Source organism: Chrysemys picta, chromosome 9, assembly GCF_011386835.1.
Source record: "Chrysemys picta bellii isolate R12L10 chromosome 9, ASM1138683v2, whole genome shotgun sequence".
In the NCBI taxonomy this organism is placed as follows: Eukaryota; Metazoa; Chordata; order Testudines; family Emydidae; genus Chrysemys; species Chrysemys picta.
The window spans coordinates 61,795,077-61,817,675 of NC_088799.1; the positions used below are offsets into that span (position 1 = coordinate 61,795,077).

The 22,599-nt window shown below is 48.5% G+C and overlaps 1 protein-coding gene across 4 annotated transcripts in view; it reads right to left on the reverse strand.

The window, feature by feature from the left end:
- Window positions 1–20,810, reverse strand: part of ELF4 (E74 like ETS transcription factor 4) — a 39,295-nt gene extending 18,485 nt beyond the window's left edge. Inside the window, exons 1-2 of one of the 4 annotated variants that reach the window (XM_065556359.1) lie at window positions 20,648–20,785; window positions 12,566–12,685 (exon numbers count right to left, since the gene is read on the reverse strand). Coding sequence is in view for 2 of the 4 variants with exons in the window: in XM_065556360.1 (XP_065412432.1) it covers window positions 20,648–20,761 (114 nt within the window). In the remaining 2 variants the exon portion in view is untranslated. Of the gene's footprint in view, window positions 1–12,565; window positions 12,686–20,647 lie in introns of all 4 variants that reach the window. The other 3 variants (XM_065556360.1, XM_065556358.1, XM_024111695.3) reach the window with 3 other exon arrangements.
- Window positions 20,811–22,599: the final 1,789 nt, after the last annotated feature.

The window sequence follows — 22,599 nt, forward strand, 5'->3', positions numbered from 1 at the left end:
TCCTACTGTCTTGATTAGCAGAACTCCCGATTAGCCAAATAAAATCAGTGTCCCCCAGACTATTTGGACACCCGGCAGTGTATCATATACCTTATCTGAGCACAGAACCGCCCTAACTGGCAGTGCATTAAAGTCTCTTAAAGAGGGTACATCTTCAAGTATCTCTCTGGGGTGGAAGCTCTGTAACCAGTCACTATCTGATACATGACATGTATCAAAGGTAAAGGCAGCCTAGCCAGTGCCAGAGAACAGAAACAGAAGGAAAGCAGCAACAAAGGCTGCAGGGTCGCTCTCACCAACATGCCAGAGAACTTCAACTTCAGGAAACTTCAGCTTTGACAGACCTTCACAATGGACAGACTGGAAGCAATATTTTGCAAGATTTCACGTTGAAACCAAACTCCACAAGAACACTGGAGACATCCAGGTATGCTCCGTAAAGTATGTTATGAGGGAGCTGGCAGAGCATTTACCTTTACCAAGACAGTCACAAAGATGACTGGGAAAGGGTTCTGGTTATGTTTGATGCACACCTTGCGCCTCAGAGAAATGTGGTTTATAAAGGGGCACGTTTTCACCACAGAATTCCACAACTGGGGAATCTGTTGAATCTTTTATCAGAGTTTCACGTGCATTGGCTGAAAACTGTGATTTGAGGCCTGTAAAATATGAAAATATTAAAGATAGATTGGTTATTGGCTTTACAAATGATAGTCGGTCACAGCAGTTACAATTAAATACTGACATAACAGACATTACAATTAAAAACAGACACACAGCTATTCAAATAGCAAAGCAAACTATGAACTTGTGGCAGCAAAACAAACTTGACAAACTAGACAAACCAGAAACTAGCTTAGAAGCAGCAAACAAGCAGCTAGAAGTGCTAGAAGTCATTATCATAAAACCCCTGAGGCAACGAGGGAGAAATTCTGGGCTAACTACAAAGACTTTCAGACTAAATGCACAAAGTGTGAGAAAATTCATAGCCCAAGAGATGTATGTCTAGCCAAAGGTGCAAAATGTCATAAATTCATAAAATATGGACATTTTGCAGCTGTTCCCCATACTAAGGTAGTCAGGAAGATATTGTTCCCGGGCTCTATCGTGTGTGATGACACAGAGCCTACCTGGAGAGTGAAACTAAATATTCATGGAAAGACTATTGACTTTAAAATTGACTCAGGAGCACATGTCACAGTCATCTCAGAACGGACTTCCAATCACCTTCAGCCCCTCCCAGAGCTGAAGTCACCTGACACAGCTCTGACTAGCCCTGGAGATATTCTGAACTGCATGGGCCAGTTCACCACAGAAACAACTTACAAGATAAAAGCTTTACATTCAGAATGCATGTGATCAAAGGATCAAAGACCAACAACCTTCTCAGCCACAGCATGGCAACCAGGATGAAGAACTCAACAGAGTTCTTCAATATTTGATGATATTGAACTTTTGAAATTAGATCCAGTACAAATAAGAGACAATGCTTAGGAGACAATGCTGAACCATAGAGTGGACTATTTTTCCAGGTATGTAGAAATAATGTACATGAAATACAAAATATGTTGCAATGGTATAAAAAAACTGAAGCGCACTTTTACTCACTTCAGTATTCCAGAACAACTAGTGACGGTCAATGGAGCACAATTCACTGCAGCAGAATTTGTCATTCCAAATGAAATGTCATTTTGATTGTATTACTAGCAGCCCACATTACCCGCAAGTGAATGGAGCGGCGGAGAGAGCTGTACAGACTGCCAAGAAAATCCTACTGCAGGACGATCCATTCCTTGCTCTTCTGATACCAGCTACTGGATATAGTCCAGCACAACTCCTAATGAGGAGACAACTCAGAACTACAGCACTGACTTCGGAAAAAGACCTAGCTACAAAGTGCCCAGACATGAAGAGAGTAGCCGCATCAGCTAACAGGGCAACAAGAGTTTCTGAACACTTTAATAACACGTCACTCAGCAACCTGTCAGGTCTAGAACCTGGTGACCATGTTCGTGTCAAACTAGAAGGAGAAAAAGGATGGACAAGTCCAGCTGTCATAAAGAAAAATAATCACTCAGATTATGTGTGATTGAGACCAACAGTGAAGAGTTTAACAGAAACCGTTGACATCTACAGTTTGTTCCTCCTAAAGAACCATCAACAGAGCAAATGCTACAGATGGCGGGTACAGAATAAGAAAAAGAAGACTCAAAGATTCCAAATCGACCAGAGCCAGTCGTTACAACTAATGGACAGACAGAGGACCAAGTTGTTATTCGTTCAGGTCTTGTCATTAGAAAACCCTTACGATTCAGAGACACTTAGACTGATACCTCCTGAACTTCAAAGCCAGCGAGAGAGTAAATTTTGAAAATGGTGGGGATGTAGAACTTAAAGGGGAAGATGGAAGGGAATGTTTAACTGTGGCGCTGTGTGTCATATATGTTATCTGAGCAGAGAACAGCCAGAGTAGGCAGTCCATTCAAGTTTCTTAAAGAGAACACATCTTTATTTCTCTCTCTGGGGTGGAATGTCTGTAACCAGTCCACATCAGGGGGGAGGGATAGCTCAGTGATTTGAGCATTGGCCTGCTAAACCGAGCGTTGTGAGTTCAATCCTTGAGGGGGCCACTTAGGGATCTGGGGCAAAATCAGTACTTAGTCCTGCTAGTGAAGGCAGGGGGCTGGATTCAATGACCTTTCAAGGTCCCTTCCAGTTCTAGGAGATAGGATATCTCCATTTATTTATTATCATGACACCAAGCACGCCTGTGTAAGCAGGTAAGCCAGTACTCACAGCATGCTCCCTCCAGAGGCCTCCAGCTGTGACATGCTGAGCTTTGTCCCCTTGGGAAAGTCACAAAGCCTAAAGAGCCCCAGGCCCCGCTGTCTGGAGCTCTCACCCCCTATGATGCCCACATGCTTCTCTTAGGAGTCTCTTGCACACACACCTGTTGCACATTATACACCGGTATTACATAAAAACACCGCTACTGCCCCCTGCTCAGCCCTCATGGTGCATGTGCCCTGAGCCCCCTGCACAGCACTCCGCGCCCTGAGCCCTCTGTTCAGCCCTGGTGGTGCACACGCCCTTAGCCCCCTGCTCAGACCTCGTGGTGCACACGCTCTGAGCCCCCTGCACATGCCCTTGTGGTGCATATGCCCTGAGCCTCCTGCACACACCACTGCCCATTGATATTTTTCTCTATTTTTAATAGATTCCTGATTTTCCGGCTCGCTTTTCCTTGCAGGATCTGTGCCCCACAGCTCCAACACTATGGCTGAGAGGAGCCCGGGAGGAGAGCTGATGCTGTGCAGTGCAGGCTGGCATTGCAGGGTTCCTCTCCTTTTGGAAATGTAAGTGCAGTCCCCAAGTCTGTGCTGTAGGAGTGTTTAAGGCAACTGCCCCCAGCACTCTGCTGCCTGCACCCCGTGCACCAGATATCACCAGGACACCCAATACGCAGACCCGAGAGACAACGGCAGGACCTGCCAGACAGGCCTCAGCCATGCTGGTAGGGCCCAAGCTTGGCGTTTGGCACCATTTAATAGAAGTCAAAGCTCTCTGGGCCCAGAGCAGGGAGCAGGGACTACACAGGTTAGGTTCTACCACACTTCCATTTTAAGCCTGCTCTTGCCGGGTCTCCTGGGACACTTCAGGGACTGCAGCTCCTGGGGGTCCCTTGGGAAAGCTGCCATTCATTGACAAGCTGGGGTTTGAGTTCTAGAGCTTAAAAAATGGCAGCGTCTCTTTCTGGGAACGGCTCTACCACAAGGCCTGGAAATGGCTGGGAACAAACTTCATTGACCCTGCAGGGGCCTCACTCAGCACTTCTGGAGCCACTGGTCCTGTCCATGTGAAAACCATTGTCTCTTCCAAACCTCACGTGACCCATGTGCAGCACCTGGCTGCAGCTCATTTCTATGGCAGGGCCATTCCTCAGACCGCTCAGTGACATTTCTTGATGTTCTTTAGAAAGCACCAGTAGGGGGTGGCAGTTTTCCATGACCCACACCTCGGGAGCTGTGCCAATCAGAGCTCATGGGTGCGGTTAGAAACACAGGAGTGACACTTGCTCTGTGCTATACCCCATGGAACAACTTCAACAGGGAGAGACCTGCCCCCAAGTGCCCAATTGGGCAAGGGGCTCACCTAGGAGACAGGAGACCTAAGTTACTGTCCCCTCTCTGACTCGGGCAGACTGGGAATTTGAACCTGGGTCTCCCACATCCCAGCATGGCTTGCAGAGGGGCTTGGTGCAGGGGCTGATTCTGTAGGTGTGCTCCAAGGAAGCCTCCTTGCTACTGGCTGGGGCTCTGCAAGCCAGCTAGGCGGAGGAACCTCTAGTTTGAGGATCCCACCAGGGCTTAAACACTGGGCAGCTCAGTGGCAGCAGAATTTAGGTAGCTTTGTGCATGCCACCAACAGAAACGTAGGTGTCATGGGAATTTACACACCTCTAGGGCAAAGCAGCAGCTGAGCAGGGGTTGTGAGGTTCTACATTTTGGACTTAGGCTCCTAACATGGCAATTAGGCCCCTAAATCCTTTTGTGGATCTAGCCTTGGTGGCAGAACAGTGGTGTGAGACCAGGAGAGAGGCTTGCAGATGTTCCCTGCCGTACATTTAGCCAGAGTGTTACAAAGAGTCTTTTCCATCAGAGAATCAAACTGAAAAAATTATCAGTGAGCACTGCTTTGGGACACTGCTGTAATAAAGATGTGGCTAGGCCATACTGCAGGAACGACAATTCTTTTGTGTGAGTGAGGATCATGTCATCGGAATATCTAGCTCCTCGGTGGTTGGGATGAGGGGCAGAGTTAAGGCTGATATAGGAACTTTAACTTCAACAATCTAATGGTTTCCTAGATAGACTGCGTTTTGTTGCGATTTTTTCTGAGGAAAATAGATTGTCCCGCCTAACTGACAGTATTTGTCTCTGAATAGTTTCCAGTTTTAAAAAGCCAAAACAGTGGGGCTTCTATCCCACTCTCCCAAGCAGGAAGCCTCCCCTTGAGATTCAGCGGCATGTTCATTTTCTTGATTTCGTCTCCTTGCTCCTAATTCTGGCACCTACTTACTGTAGTGATGGGTCCATTAGAAACACTACTGCCCAACTGCCTTGTATTGCTTCCTTTTCCGCGTTGATAGCCTTTGGGTAGCCAGGCTGAATTCGCTTAGTCTCTCTGCACAGATCAGAGAAACTAGGAGTTCGTCACCCTCGCATTCCCACTAATTCGCATGGGTTCGTTTCTGGTTCTGAGAGGGGCAGTAACACCCCAGCTGGGACTCTGGCCACCCTGCTCCACGGTAGGCAGTCTCTCTGTTCAGCATGCAGCCTAGAACCACAGTGATCTACCTTAGCACCCACACTCACACCATGGATTTGTGTCCAGCTCTCCTGCCACTCCTGTTCCCCCCTTTTCTGCCATGCTGAATAGCTGGGTCTCAGGTTACTTTTCTCCCAGGCGGATGGTAACAAGTTGCATTTGTCTAGGATCAAGCATTTAAAACACATGTTGTGAGGAGTGGGTGCTGCAAGAGATGAGGGCTGGGCCTTTCACCTCCCCAGGGCCAATTCAACTCAGCCTGGCTCAGGGGCAGCTCAGAGATGGGGTAAGAGCCTTTCACCTCTAGGTCAGCCATTCAGGGGCCTGATTCAGGGACCTAGGCTGGTGCAGGGGGCTATTCTCCCATCCTGTGAAGGGCTCTACCTCTGACCATTGTCCTTTGCAGCTCCTTCAAGACAACCCCACATGTACCGTTGTTATATGCAGGAGATCCATGCCCCCAGCCCATCTCTCATGTCAGGGACATGCATTAATGGAGGGAAGGGCTGGAAGCTCCATGGCTGGGTTTAAAAGAGGGTTTACATGAGAGACACTAGAAAATGTACCGTGAAGAGCAATGCTGCCATGGCCACTGGAGAATGGGTTGGATGTCTCCCTAGACAAGGGCTTTTCCAGCTCTAATTTCTGTGATTCTGGGGGCTTGCCCTGACCACCCGTGGGACTGAACTCATCCTTGGGGGGCAGGATGCAAAGTGCCTGGCAGGACATTACATCGCTGCTGCAGATGGGGTCCCAGGGGCCAGGGCCAGCTCCAGGCACCAGCTTGGCAAGCTGGTGCTTGGGGCGGCCACTCCGGACAGGGGCGGCAGGTCCAGCTATTCGGCGGCAATTCGGCGGACAGTCCCTCACTCCCGCTAGGAGCGAAGGACCTTCCGCCGAATTGCCGCCGCAGATCGCGATCGCGGCTTTTTTTTTTTTTTTTTTTTGTGGCTGCTTGGGGCGGCCAAATCCCTGGAGCCGGCCCTGGCAGGGGCTGTGCAGCTGTTTGAGTGCAGCCCTAAGGCATCCAAGCACCAAGCCAACCCATTGCTTCTGTCAGCGGCAAGCATGACCATGTGTGAAGTTCTGTGCCAAGCCTCCAGCTCACAGCACTCACCTATGCCTCAGCTGCGGGACGTCTCCCCTGCTGACCGCACACATGACGGCAAACTCCTTACGATGCTGCGCTGTGTTCCTGTTGGGGAGCCTTCAGACAGGGCTGTGCAGACCAGGCAGGAAGAGGCTCAGAAAGAGGCTCAGCCACAGCCCTTTCCTCCTGCACAGCCTGTGCCTGCAAGCTCCACTTCTTGTGTAGGAGAGGAGGGCCTGTGCAATGAAATCCCCATTTGGGGGGCCAGACTGTCTCTCAGCTGGGAGAGCTCCCAGCAGATCTCACCCCAGAACATGCAGCATGCGTAGGGCCATGGTTACTTTACAGATTGTCAGTGGTAGATGGGCTGGGGGGGACGACACGTGGCTGTTTCTCACAGAAACATGTGGCTCTTCCATCCACTGAGTCCTGGATGTAACACAGCAATGAGATCTCTGCATGGGGCACCCTCGCACCCCAAGAATCCTCCCTGCTTTGGGAACAACTCTTCCAGCCTGGGGGTCAAACCCCCTCCCCAGCCTGGGAGAAACCTCCCATCTCAGAGCATAGATTGACCAACCCCAAATTAACTTTGCCACTGTCTGTACCTGAGACATGTGAGGTGTGCATCTAAGGCAGTAGAAAAGCGTGCATCTAAAATAATCTGTGCCCCTACAGACTGTACTATACTGCGTACACAGAGTAAGGTTGTGTGTTCAACCTTAACTTTGCTATCTCCTGATTTCTGAGCACCCAGTTGTACAGCCTTAAATCTCATAGTGTGAGATCCTGGCCTCATTGAAGTCAATGGAAACCCCCCATGGATTTCCAAAAGGTCAGGAATTCACCTAAAGATTTTAAGGCCAGAAGGACCCATTATGATCATCTAGTCAGACTTGTCTATCACAGGCTAGAGAAGTACACCAAGGGATTCCCGTAACAAGCCCCTCACGTTGGGTTGAACTAGAGCAGAGCTTTCAGAAAGAGACACTCAGGCTTGATGACAAGACTTCAAGTGATAGAAGATCTATCACATCTTTAGATGAGTTGTTCCAGTGGTTGATTACTCTTATTGTTAAACATTTGCTGTGCCCCATTCTAGTCTGAATCTGACTAGCTTCAGTTTGCAGCCACTGGATCTTATTCTGCCTTTGTCTGCTACATTAAAGAGTCCTCTGCTCTCAGAGATCTCCTCCATATTTTCCATATTTAGATACTTATGGATCAGGATCAATGTCAAGCTAACTCATCTGTAGTTACCCAGATCATCCCATTTACCCTGTTTACATACAGGCATGACATTAACTTTTTTCCAGTCCTCTGGCACTTACCAATATTCCAAGAATTGTTAAATATCACTATCGATGTCTCAGATGCTCCTTTGCCAATTCTTTTAAAACTCTTGAGTGTAAGTTATCTGATCCTGCAGATTTAAAAATGTTTTAAGTTCAGTAGTTGATGTTTAACATCCTGCCTAGTTGCAATTGGAATGGAAAGTATTTCATTGTCACTGTAAGGTGTACATCATCTTGCTTCTTTCTATAGACAGAACTATTTATTGAACTCTTCTGCCTTTTCTGCACCATTAGTGACAATTTTAATGGCCTTGTCCAGTAACAGTTCTATAGCATTTCTTAGGTTTCTTTTGTTCCTGATGGATTCCAGAAATTCTTTCTTATTGTCCTTCAACCCACTGGCTGTAGATTTTTCATTGATTCCTTTGGTGTTCTTTGTCAATTGTCTGCATTTTCTAACTGCTGATTTGTACATTTGCTATCAGAGTCCTCATTTTTCCATTTGTTGTATTTTATTTGTATTTGTTATTGGTGCTTTCACTTTCTTTCTTAATGAGGACTTTTTTTAATGGAAGAGGCTTTATGTGATAGCAGAATTGTGATCTTTTTGGGCATCTAAAAATTGTTTTATACAATTCCTAATTATAATTCATATTGTTTTGTCTAATTTTTTCCCTCACATTTGAGTGACAAGGCCAACCTTGGTAAACCTCCTGGACTTAGGTCCTATTTACATTTTGATATGAATCATGTATTTTAAAGTGATCCTTGGTCAGTTTTGACCACTTTGTTTCTTTTTCCTATCTGTTTCCCACATCACACCTAATCTTTTACCTTTCCTGGTCTTCCCTACCTCGCCTTTTTCCCCTCTCCCTCATGTCCCTGGGATGGAGAGAGGGAACCCAGATATACCATGCCTAGACATGGAGCTAACAATGGCCCAAGCAAGGACACAATTCAGGCACTTGAGAAAGCAATCTTTGACCTAAACACTCCTTCTGGCTAATATTATAAATTGTGTTTCCTGGACCATCTAAGGGGTGAATCACCTGATAAAAAGAAAAAGAATTATCAACCACCTAAAGACAATGAAAGCAGATATTATCATCCTCCAAGAAATCCACTTTAATGACTGGGAGGCAGAGAAATTTAAGAGCGGGTGGATGGGGGTAGCAGTGTTTAACAATTTCTCCTCTGCAGCCAAAGGTGTGGCAATATTGTTTCACAAAAGACTCACTGTACAAATTCTATATGTAAACAAAGATGAAGAAGGTAGATTTTTGCTGATGAGAGCTAAGATCTCTGACGCTGTGTATGCCCTGATTAATACAGAAGGACCCAATAAAGAGGATCCAAATTCTTTAAAACAAGTTTTTGCCAAATTAATTAATATCCCACTAGAATCACTCATCATAGCAGGAGATTTTAATAAGATGTTGGACCATTTTTTAGACAAGTGAGGCAGACTCTAGCATACACAATCCCATGCTAGAAACATACAAGATACATTGTGCAATTAGGGTTTAAAAACGTATAGCTGTTGCAGAACCCTGCAACAAAGGCTTTTACTGGTTTTCCTTCCTACATTCCACATATTCATTAATAGATTTCTTCCTGATTTCTATGAATCTGGTGGACTCAGTACTTAATAATTAAATCAAGTGTATCATGGTTTCTGATCATGCAACAATTATAATAAATTTTTCCACTGCCAAGACAAATTGGACTTGTAAAAGCTGGAGACTGAACTCCTTTCTTTTGAAAGATAAACATTTGTGTATGATGGAACACCCCTGTATTCACATCCTCCTCACTATTGTAATAATCTTTGTACAAAGTATGCCTTGTAAGGTATCATTTGAAAACTGATAATTTGCTGGATGTATTGTCCTGGTAAAACATATGTGGCAACATTGTATGTGAAGTTATAAGATTCCCCTGCATGATGTTATTAACACATGTTCCAAATCCCACAGCCCTGCCCAAACACAAGTCGGCAAACAGGTCTGCCCTAAAGAAAGGAAGGTGTGCTTGCCTTAATTTGCATTTATGCAGTAAGCAGAGACTTCAAGCAGGAAGGGAAGACAAAGGCAGCTCAAACAGGTGAAGAAGAAACAGCAGGGAACATCCTTCCACATACATTCTTTGTCTCCTGGATCTCATCTGGAAATGTTTTTCAAGAGGGGGACTGAAACTATAAAAAGGAGGGACAAACATCCCAAGGCACCCCTCTTTCTCTCCCCACCTATTGCATTCCCTGCACTTCAAGAGACAAAGGAGGCAGCTCTTGGACTCTGGGGGAAGGGTCCTGATCTACAGAGTTTGGTCAGTAAGACTGTTGAAAGCATGTGATGAGAAACCTTTGCTTTGAATTTCATGTAGTTTGTTAAGTTAGGCATGAGTGTTTTATCTTTATTTTTCTTGTAATCATTTAAGAACATAAGAACAACCATACTGGGTCAGTCCAAAGGTCCATCTAGCTCAGTATCCTGTCTTCCGACAGTGGCCAATGCCAGGTGCCCCAGAGGGAATGAACAGAACAGGTAATCATCAAATGATCCATTCCCTGTTGCTCATTCCCAGCTTCTGGCAAACAGAGCCTAGGAATAGCCATTGATGGACCTATCCTCCGTGAATTTATCTAGTTCTTTTTTGAACCCTGTTATAGTCTTCGCTTTCACAACATCCTCTGGCAAAGAGTTCCACAGGTTGACTGTGCATTGTGTGAAGAAATACTTCCTTTTGTTTGTTTTAAACTTGCTGCCTATTAATATCATTTGGTGACCCGTATTTCTTGTGTTATGAGAAGGAGTAAATAACACTTCCTTATTTACTTTCTCCAGGCTAGTCATGATTTTGTAGACCTCAATCATATCCCCCCTTACTCATCTCTTTTCCAAGCTGAACAGTCCCAGTTTTATTAATCTCTCCTCATATGAAAGCTGTTCCATGCCCCTAATAATTTTTGTTGCCTTTTTCTAAATCTTTTCCAATTCCAGTATATTTTTTATAAGATGGGGCGACCACATCTGCATGCAGTCTTCAAGATCTGGGTGTACCATGGATTTATAGGTGTATCATAGATTTATTTCTGGCTTTTATGTCTCATTACTTGTACTCACTTGAAATCTCTCTCTTTGTAGTTAATACATTTGTTTTACTGTTTTGTCTAATCCAGTGTGTTCAAGCTGAAGTGTCTGGGTAACTCCATTTGGGGTAACAAGTTGTGTGCATATTATTCCCTTAAAGGAATAATGGACTTAACATGTTTCTACTGTCCAGGAGAGGGCTGGGCAGTACAGGACATACATTTATGGGGGGAAGATCTGGGACTGGGGATGTGTTGGGGTCACCCTGCAGCATAACCCAGGCTGATAAGAGCCAAGGTTTGGCTGTCTGGCTGCCGCACACACACAGACATGGCTAGGAGTGACTTACATGCTGGAGACTGTTTGTGAGCAGTCCAGGTTGGAGGCTTCAGCAGCAAGGCATGGTAAATGGCACTCCAGGTGAGAGGGCCGGGGTGACACAGCTATTCCTTAATCTGGATAGTCACACCCACTAACAGCTTTTATTAGGGGCAGGACCGCTGCCTATTCAGCTGACAGGAAGAGGGCTAGCCAGCCAGGCTAACCAAACAACTCCAGCTCTGGTTTTAGAATGTGCAAACTGTCCCACCCAAGGAAATCTTAAACAATTCACCTTTGGCAGCAAGGAAATAGATCGACTTCAGCACAAGCCGAATTTACTCTTGTTAGACTCACACAAACATACTGGGAGTCTGGGGAGAGAGCAGGGAGTTTTCTCATATACAGATTACAAGTGAGAGGTCAAAGGTCACAAATAGTATGACTCAAAATCAGCACCAGGGCAGGTTACTACTAATCAAAAAAAGATCAGTGATCAGTTTTTGAAATTCTACCAGGCTCTTTACTGTAATGATTCACCACCTGACCCAGAAGAACTGAATACTTGTGTTAAAACTGTTATACTCCCACAAACCTCAAAAGAGGAGTAGGCCAGACTAGCCTCTCCCTTGCAATCAAAGGAAATAATTAAGGCCATGGAGTTAATGAGTCTGAGCAAGACCCTCAGCCCTTGTGTCCTACCAACAGAATTCTATCCAAGTCTAAGAAATGCTAGCTCCTAAGCTATTCTATATGGTCAAAGATGCGCAAAAAGAAAGGTATGGTGCTGCTTTCTGTGAGGGAAGCCCTAATTAGCACTACTTAAAGAAAGTAACAATGTGGGAAAGTGTAATAGCTACAGATCCATCTCTCTAATCAGTACCTATACAAAAATGCTTTCACAAATACCTGTATTGGCTAAGAGACTTGAAAAAGTAATGAATGATGTGGTTCACCCCAATCAAGTGGGATTTATTTTAAAAAGGCCTGGTTTAGGTAACAAACGTCAGTTGATTAACGTTATGGCATTCCACCGGCATTCTAGAAATTCCAACCCAATCATTTAACTCCATGCAGAGAAAGCCTTTGACAGAGTGAAGTGACAATACCTGTTGCTTACCCTGGATAAATTTGGGATGGTGAAATTCTTTATTTCCTGGATAAAGCTGTTATATTCCAATCCCAACTCTTGTACTCAAACAAATAGCATAGCGCCCCCCCTCCCCCGCCCCGCCCCTGGTTTCAGGGAACCAGATATGGATGCCCCCTCTTCCCCTCCTTTTCAATTTAGCATTAGAATCACTTGCAGTACTAGTTAGGGAATGACAAGGGATCAAATAAGGGTCTCAGGAGACAAAAATCCTTCTATATGCAGACGACATCTGGATCAATCTATTCCAAATATCCTAAAAACAATAGATAACTTTGGAAAATTCTCTGGTTACCAGATCACTTGGGATAAGTTGAAAGCAATGAAGATCGCATTGGATTTAGTTGGAAGTGGATCTCCTATAGGGACATTTAGGTGGCAACAGACAAACATCAGCTATCTTGGCATCTGTTCCCTAAGGAAATTAAAAACATAGTCCAGGTTAATCTAGCCCCATTAATCATGCAATTAGCAAATGATTTCAACAGGTGGCAGGTACTGCATCTCCCCTTTTGAGGACAAACCAACATCATTACAATGAATGGCCTGCCCAGGATCCCTGTGATTCTGACCTCCCTCCATAGCCATATTCCTTCCTTTTATTTTACCAAAATCCACACCAGTTCCAGGCCCTTCTTTATGGGGTGCTGGCAACAAGCCCAGAATTTCCTTACACAGATTACAGCTCCCTGTCAATACAGGTGGGTTCAGATTTCCCAACTTTGCACTTCAACATCAGGCAATAATTCTTATCCAAGCAGCACAGCACCTCATTCCCTCGTGCTGTGGAGCCCCTGATGGTCTCCAGCTGGAAAATTAGTTGGTCACTCCTTAACCCCTTTCCAGTGCACTGCACTAGGATTATGACCGATTCCCTAAAGAGCAACTATTACCAACCAGATTACAGCAGCCAGAAACACTTGGTGTACGATGTCTGCTGAAGTTAAAGTTCACCCCCTTCTACACACCAAGGCCTCTATCAGGGGTAACTCAAAACTCTGCCTAGCAGGCAACCCCATCATTCAACCAGATTGGATTAGGAAAGGGATTTTGACCATCAGCCAATTTATAGAAAATGATACCTCCCTCCCTCCCTTTGACAATATGAATGGCAATACATCCATGCAATCTCCCATTTGTTTGGCCCCCATCCCTACACTACCCCTGAGCCACCTGAACGGCTTTCATTTCTCCAAATATTGTCCATATTGCCAAGTTCTATGGCAGGGGTAGGCAACCTATGGCACACATGCCGAAGGTGGCACGCGAGCTGATTTTCAGAGGCACTCACACTGCCTGGGTCCTGGCCACCAGTCTGGGGGGCTCTGCATTTTAATTTAATTTTAAATGAAGCTTCTTAAACATTTTAAAAACCTTATTTACTTTACATAGAACAATAGTTTAGTTATATATTATAGACTTATAGAAAGAGACCTTCTAAAAACGTTGAAATGTATTACTGGCACACAAAACCTTAAATCAGAGTGAATAAATGAAGACTCGGCACACCACTTCTGAAAGGTTGCCGACCCCTGTCCTATGGTAACACTATGTATAAACTTGGCCAGCAAATCTGAATTAAACACAGATTCTCTAAAAAATAAATGGGAGGAGCAACGAGGCCAATTGTTCTTTCCTAATCAATGGAAACAAATTTTAGCCAATGCTCTGACCTATTCCTTGGCTCTCTGTTTAAGCTTAATCCAGCACAAAATCATATGGAGGCTGCATTGCACCCATCTCTGACTGTTCAAAACCAGCGCCACTAAGCCAGGCAAATGTTGGCGCTGGTTCAGCAGGTGCTAACGTATCCCATATGTTCTGGGAATGCTCCTGCATCTGTATGTTTTGGGCAGAAATTAATTGCAGTTAATTTTTTCCTATCAAATAAAATTGCCTTATAAGCTAAACTTGTTATTTTAAATCTAATGGATGTTAATAGGAAGCTGAATAAATCTGAAAAACTTTGGCTAAAAATTGCTAAAGGACTAGTACTACAAAAATAGAAATCCAAAAAGCAACCAACAATTGAGGACTGGATCATGGCCTAAGATGGGAAGCATCATATACCGTAACAGAAATACCCAAGAAAAATTCTCAGAGTCATGGGATGCTTCCCTGGAAGTATCTGAATGACCCTATTAAATGCATGCCACCCCCCTCGCTTCACCCTCCTCTCTGTCCACTTCCTTTCCTCCTCGGTTCTATCTCCCTCTGAATGTTGCTTCTATTTTTTATCTTAATTTAATAATAGTTCTTTAATTAGCTGGATTTTTATAAACAAATTTTGTGCATGTGCAATACAAATAACTGATTTATATTTTAACCTTTCATATTACAGATATAATTAACTGTTTCAAATATAGCTAAGGTTAGTTAGCAAATGGTTAATATATTATGAGACATTTCTGTATAGTTTATCTTTGAGTTTTTATATATATATATATTAAAAAATTGAATAAAAAGTTAATAGAAAATGTTTTTCCTCCCACACTCAATTTTGCTTCCAGCATTTGAAAACTGGCTCTTTTCAAAGATCCAATATATATATATTGCCTTAACACAGTTCTTTGCATTTGATTTCTTAGGTTTCAGAAGGAAGAATCCAGTCTCCAGTCCCAGGACTGAGCCCTAGGGAAACACGCAGACATCAACAGAGTGTCCACACTAGCCTTTACCAACATGTTACCTGCCTCAACTTAACTGGCAAACGCCTAACCAGAGGTAGAAAAGGCCAGTGTAGACAAACCTTGGGAACTTGGGGGCTCTGCTCTGTTCTATTCAGTACAGACACTCCATCTCTCTGAGCACCAGCCAAGAGTGCATTGCATCCCATGACTGGCATCTGCCATGTGTGGTTCTCTTAAAGGAGAAGTTGGGGGCAGAGGTTAATATATTTTGTGTACTCTGTGCCATGTCACCAATCCCAAGTGATCAAACATCAAGAATCAGGCCCCAAAAACTCATGAGCCTGTCTTTAAAATAATAAATGTTGCGTATTTCTCTTTGCCTTCTGATATGTGAGCTTCAGGCTGCTCTTGGGTCACGGTTTCCAGCTTTTCTCTGCAATCACCAGGACTAGAAACTGACTTTCTAATGCAAGCTGAGATTTTTAGTTTCACCTGAACCCAGGAGCTGGGACTTTAAAAAAAACATTGCGTGTTCCTGCCTGTGCTATGTGTTTATATTACCCAATGCCAGAGCCCCGCAGAGCAGCTCACCTTTGGCAGGAAAGGTGCTGAGGTGAGGGTTGTGGGGATTCTTAAGGTTGCCACAAAAGTGTCCCTGTTTTTGATCTGGAAAATGTGGTCACCTTAGCCAAGATGTGAATGACAGCACTAAGGTAGAGGAGGACCAGCTCTAAGGGACAGGGGAGAGGAGGGCAGCCAGTGTGTGCTGTCAGAAGAACCTTGCTCTAAGCACGGTTCTAGCTAGGCTATTTAGAGAAGGGCAGGCAGCCACGTGTTTTTCCTCACCGATGGGGCTGGTTTCGGGTTTGCATTTTGTGGTAGAAGAGGAGCATGGTCGGTTTCATTTCTCTTTATGGTCACTTGGAGTCAGACTTTCACAAGAGCTCAGCTTGGCTGCCCACGGGTGCTGAGCTCTTCTGCCTTGAGACTTTCTGGCCTAGCACAATGCTGCGGCATCTGGGCTGCGAGCCCCATAAAGGGAGATATTTTCCCCTAAACACAGAGCTGTGTGCACTGCTGTCGCTGAAAATCAGCAGCCCAGCTATTTTTATTGCTCTCAGGCTCCACCTTGGGGGCTTCGCCTGCCTGGCTGCAACCCCAGAGGCGGCAAGTTTCACAGCAGCCAGAGGGAGGGATGCATCCGCGGTGGCAGGTTTGAGAGTGTCTGGATGCTGGTACATGGCCATATGGGGCAGGGGCATGTCAAGGTGTTAGTAAATGCACCGTATGCGGGCAGTCTGGGCATGTGCTCTGTGACTCCCTCACACACCCCAGAGAATATCCAGGGGGCAGAGGGCCCAGCCACCACTGATTAACAGAATTCCAATTAGGGTTCCAGAAGAATTACAAGGGGTGCACAAGAGACTATTCAGTGAGTCTGCTACCCTGCTACCCTAAAGCCCCTGCCTGCTCTGGCACCATAACGGGGCCTTTGAGGTAGCAGTTCTTGCCCTCCCACTCAGGAGAGCCCAGGCATAAGGGACTCCTCAGTGAGCATGTGACTGGCAGCTGGTCTCTACACTGCCCCCTTCTACTCCCAGGAACCATGGACCAGCCTGAGCACAAGGTAGAGCCGCTCGGAGGCTGAGCAAGCCCTGGCTGCCCAAGAACAGAGGCAGCCCAAAGGTGGCTTGGGCAGCCAAGGAGCCTGCAGAAGGACCGGCTCAGGGGCTGCATGTCCCAGCTCACTCTAGGGATGTGCAGGCAGTATTGCCTTCCATTGCTCCTGACCTGTCACTGCTCCAGCCACCCAGTGCGTTTGAGCGAAGTGGAGAGCGCCTCCTGGTGGCATTTAACATCAGCGCAGTGTGGAGCTCCTTGCCCTCCCTCTTTTCCCCCTCCCTGCTACTCTGCACAAACCTGATCGGCTGTGAGGGCAGTGCCAGCCAACCCCGCAGAATTAACTCTGACCCGTGGGGGGTGGCGCCGAGGAGCAGACTGGGCGGGACGGGGAAGGGCTGAAAGAGGAGACACAGGAACAGGAGGGAAAGAAGCTGGCGCCCTGAGCAAGGGCAGGAAGGGAGCTGCTGGCAAACGGGGACTTTCATAAACTCATCCTGGAGATGAGGGATTGTAACCGACCAACCATCCTGAACTCCACCCACCCAGCAGCACCTGGCTTGGACTGACCCGGGACGGGAGGCATTTGCATTGGTGCGGGGCAGAGAGTCCATGTGTGTCTAGCTGGGGGCGAGGGAGTCTGTGTAACCTTTCTAGAGATCCTGACCTGGCTCTGCTCCTGGCATGACCTGGGTTAGATAAAAGGATGGTGCTATTGTTAAGGGCGGTGCTTGTTCCCAGGGCTACCACTGCCCCCCTAGGAGGGAGGGCTGGGGTTTGGGCAGAGGTGCATGGCTAAGAGCTGGGACCCCATGGAAAGGCTGCTAGGCCTGGGAGTCCCATTCTGAGGGATACTGTGTTCCCACAACAGAGCGGCTTGTGAGACGGCCTAGAAGGGGAGATGCTCTCAGAGTAACAGACTCTCAGATCTCCAGGGAGCTGCAGGCCAACCTAACAGCAGAGACTGGCTCCTCTTGCGGCCAAGTTATGGTGACGGTGAGTGTGTGTGGACAGGAGCAGCCACCTCACATACAACACAGGGGAAATCCTGAGTGGGACGGACCTGCTGGCGTTCCAGCTGCTTTGTGCTGCCGGAGTGCACCTGGGAACTGGGCCCCTGCCATAAGAGCTGAGTGCCTAGATTGGCAGCTGATGTGGATGGCTGGGCTCATGGACAGCTTAGGCCATACCATCGGCAAAGGTCCAAGCACAGAGGGGAGCGACTGCATATTGTGGTCTGCGCCGAGCGCAACAGCAAACCTCAGAGCCGGGCTGTGAGAAAGCCCCTGCCCCATGCAGTCAAAGTGAGCAAGCTCAGCCAAGACGCTGGTGCTAGTGGCCATGTTTGGTGGGGGATTTGGAGTAGCTGTACACTCGGTATGGCACTGTGGACACAGCACACTGCTATACCTGCAGGGGCGGCTCTGAGACCCAGGGCAATGAGCTCTCAGCTACTTTGCTGAGCACAAGCGAGGGCTCCTCCCACTCCGCCCCTTAGCTGCTGCACCGGGGCTCGGAGCAGTGCTGAGCTGGGAGTTTGCTGCTGCAGGACCGTTGCCTCACGTCACAGCTGTGGGATTTCAGACAGACAGTGCTAACGAAGGAGGAATTGATCACGCACTCAGCGCTGCCAGCACTGCCTCACATGGGCTGGACTCGACCACACAGGAAAAGGAACGATTCCAATCGGGCAGCAGCTCCGCTGCCTCCAAACAGCAGAGCCAAGCCAATGTCTCCATCCTAGAGCCAGGAGTTCGGAGCCCAGCTCCTGGACGGATGGCGAGGAGTGAGCAGGGACTGGCCCTGTGTTCTGCCCTCCACAGCCAGCATTAGGGGAATGGAGGAAGCAGGATAGTGGTGACCCTGCAACTGTGATGGGGACACTCCAGGCATTTGCTGTGTGTTAGCAGCGGGCGGTGGCTGAGACAGCGCCTAAGGCCGAGGAGTGGGAAGAGCACACCATGCCTGGCTGGGAGGGTGTTCCCATTGTGCTCTGCGGGGAATGTGGAGTCCTTACAGACAGCGCCTCCCCCTGGGGAGAGGGTCACAGAGTGAGAGTGAAGGAGCAGGCTGGGGAGCAGCCAGCCCTGTTTAGAGATGAGCCCAGCAGGCAGGTGCTGGAAATCAGCCCCCGCAGCAGGACAGCATTGGGATAGTTCAGTCCAAAGCAGGCTGTGAAGAGCTACAAAACGGTCTCACAAAACTGGGTGACTGGGCAACCAAATGGCAGGTGAAATTCAGTGTTGATAAATGCAAAGTAATGGCCATTGAAAAACACAATCCCAACTATACATCTAAAATGCTGGGGTCTAAATTAGCTGTTACCACTCAAGAAAGATCTTGGAGTTATTGTGGGTAGTTCTCTGAAAACATTTACTCAATGTGCAGCAGCAGTCAAAAAAGCAAACAGAATGTTGGGAATCATTAGGAAAGAGATAGATAATAATACAGCAAATATAGTGCCACTATATAATGCCATGGGAGTGGGGGGCTGTACGAGGCAGAGTGTTAATCATGGTGGGGGGTTGGGGAGCTGCACGGGACACAGTGTTAATGGGGGTGGAGGGGAGCCATCTACGCTAGGGCTCCTATCCGTGCTGGCAGCAGTAGGCTGCTGTCAGGAACCCCTCCCTGCTCAAACCACAGCAAGGCATGAGTGATGCTAGCTGCTGTAGGGGGCTGGCTGCAAGATGTTGACACTGCCTGGAAGCCATTACTAGGAGGTACCTGCCTTTGTTATGTTCGGGCCTTTCCAGGGGCTGGCTGGAGGGAGTCCTTCTTGCTATCAGATGGAGGAGAAGGCTCGTGTGCAGCAGAACTGCTGTTGCTGCTCCCATCCAAGAATTTCTGGCTAAGAAGGCTCTGGAGCCAGAACCACTCTGCCCTTGAGTGATGGCTCCTGCCCTCCCAGCTGCTCATGAGCTCCAGGCTGGGCTCAAAGCTAGGCCCGGTGCAGCTCGGGTGACCAGATGTCCCGACTTTATAGGGGAGTCCCGATTTTTGGGTCTTTTTCTTATATAGACTCCTATTACCCCCCACCCCTTGTCCCAATTTTTCACATTTGCTATCTGGTCACCCTAGGTGCAGCCCCAAACTCAGCTCTGAAAGCAGTTGCGTCCAGTGCCCAGGACCGGAACAGCTGGTGCTGGGCTGGGCTGCTGTGCAGTTGGTCAGTGAAAGCTGGGGCCATGTTCGCTGGGAGGGTGTTCAGCAGCCCCTCAAACAAACAAGGGACCCTAGCAATGCCAAGAACAGCTGCAACAAGCCACTCCCTTAGACAACAATGGCAGGGCCCTGCCCGGGCAGCCCCAGCCCAAGCCCTGCTGGGCCCAAACAACTGAGTGCATACAGCCCTCACTGGGCTCTGAGGGGCAGCAACACGGCGCTCGGTTCCCATACAACTGCACCTGGAGGAGAGGCTGAGGCAGGCCTTGGCCAGTCTCGTTCATCCTCTACCCCTCTCCAGAGCCGGCTCACTGCATGGGGAAGGGACTCCCCCATCTCCCAAGTACAAGGTGAACGGCCCTCCCGCCTGGGGCGCTGATTACAGTGACTGACTCAATGTATTGTCAAACATTAACCCACAGGAGGGGCAGGCTGGGTGCTCCAGCCAAGGAGTGTCCCTGTGAACATACAGGCCAGCTAGTGAGGCTGCAGCATGTGTGGTGGGGAGCACAGGTGAGCATAGGTGTGGGGGAGCAAGGCTGGCAGGTTCCTGGGGGGTGAGGAGGGAGCATGCCCATACCCCTGGGTGTAGGGAGTGAGACTAGGACAGTGAACCCAGGTGTGTGGCTGTCCTGGGGGGAGGTGGCCTGCTCTGAGGTGAGTTTCCTCAGGGCTGGAGATGGGTGAGGACCCACATGCTAATGTTCCGAGTGCCAGAGGCTGCAGGGCAGGTTGTGTCACTTCCTGGTTAATAGCAGGCTCTGCCCCAGGCAGGGCACATGAGCAAAGGATCCCAGCCACATTTGCTATACTTGGCCAAGTGCCCCCAAGAAAGCCCTGCTGGCCGCCCACGCTCCCAGCCTGTCCCCACCTCAGCACCTGCCCCCATGGCACCCTTCACACCCAGCAAGGTCTCAGTGGAGCAAATCCCGCCCACCTAGCACTGTCTCCCAGCCATGTACCTGAGGGCACGCGGCCATGCTCCTGTGCGTGGTCCCTGGAGCCCCAGAAGCTGTGCAGGAAGCGAGGGCTTCCCTGAGCAATCTTGTCCGAGCAGGATGGGGAAGTGGTGACATTCAAAAAGGAGAAGTACAACTTGGGCTTGTGCAAGTGAGTCAGCGAGCCGGGCGTGTCCCCGGGGCCCGCCTCTGGCTCCCCTCGCCAATGACAAGCGCTGCAGACATGCAAATACCAGGTGAGCCGGATGACTGTAATCCACAGCGAGGGAAGGAGAGTGCGATGGGGAAACAGCCCTAGTCACCCAGCTGCAGCTGTCATCATGGCCAAGAGCTAGTGCCCTTAAGCTGCAAACTGAGTGAGGGGGACCAAGTGTGCAAAACAGAGGGGTGGGGGACTCAGCATGCACAGTGAGTGAGAGGGCAGAATGTGCACAATGCATCCGGCCCCCTCACAGAATCTCTGCACACAGCAGCACAAAACCCAGGGCTAAAGCAGAGCTCCAGCCAAGTCAGAGCTGGAGGCCAGAACTCTGAGCTACACTCTGCACATGCTGCAGGGCCCTGTCCTCTTGAAGCAGGAATGTGCCCAGGTGTGCCCCTAGGGTGTGATTAGAGGGCAGACCCTTTCTTCACATCACTAACATCTCCACCTGGCTGGGTTCAACTCCATCCCAGTGTGACTCTGACTAGTTCTCGGAGGCTTCCATGCTGCTGTAGTAGGGGCCATGACATCTCATGGGCCGCGTGGAGGTTGCAGGGAGATGCTAACGTGGCTGGGGCAAAGGAGACAGCCTTGTTGGACCCCACCAGTGAGAGCCCTAAAGCTGCTGCCCAGCTTGATCCCCTGGGGTTGTTTGGATGCTGGATTTGAAGTAACCCAGTGCCCAGCTACCAACTCTCTGAGACGTATCAGTAGCAGCGCCTGGCCAGCTATAGGGGCAGAATGCACACTCATACCTGACTACCAGCACACAGGAGCCCACATCAAGTATTGCTCTGTTCAATGCAGTAGCACTGGATCCTGTCAGCCCGACTCCTGCCCTCTTCGCTGCTGAGATCCAAGGCCTTTAAGCCACGTGCCTTTCTTCCCCCCTCCTGCACCCCACCCAATTCCCCACTCTGACCAGCAAAGGCTATTGCAAAGGGTAGCAGCATGTGAGCAACACAGGCAGCCAGAGCACCTAGAGGGCGATTGCGAGGGGGGGGCAGACACGAACCAGGGCAGCAAGGGGGCCGGAGAAAGTAACCTCAGTGAGAAGGGCATGAATGTCACCAAGAGCATTAATGGGCAAAGGGAGCTGGAGCAAATCCACAGTCTGAGCTCCTATGTGGAGCAGGCACTGGCATGAGTAGCTGACAGATTCTGTGCAGGCATATCAGAGAGATGCTCTCTGTGGGGCCACAGAGGGGAGAGTCCCAGTCAGGGCAGGAAGACAGCAGGTAGCAGGCTCTGTCCATGCTGTTTGCACTGGGCCAGGCCTTGCGTGCAGGGCAGGGGGAACACGACCTTGGCCATACCGGAACACCACAGAAAGAAGTGTCAGGGTCGAACAAACCACACACTGGAGTGTGGCTCCCACCTGTCCCCCCCCCTTCCCTTACAGGTCCACATTCCTATTTAGCCCGCAGCCCCTGTTTATGGCTGTCCAAGCCCATGGAGCTGCTGCAATGAGGGGAAGTGGGTTTATTGGTGTGGGCTGGCTGGAAGTGGGGACTGCCCAGGTGAGCTGGATGATGGGAGCCTAATAAAGTGCCAAGCCAATGCTGTTTTCAGGGTTTTTGCTGCTGCTGCTGCCTCTGGTCCCTGCAGGAGTCCATCTACCTTAGGATCTGCCTCACCAACCACAGGATCTGAGCACCTTCCTGGAACACAGAGTGACAATAGGGAAGGCCTACATGGACTTCCTGGAGGCTGGGGCTGGAGCGGGTGGGGTTGGCCTGTGCTGGGTGAGGGG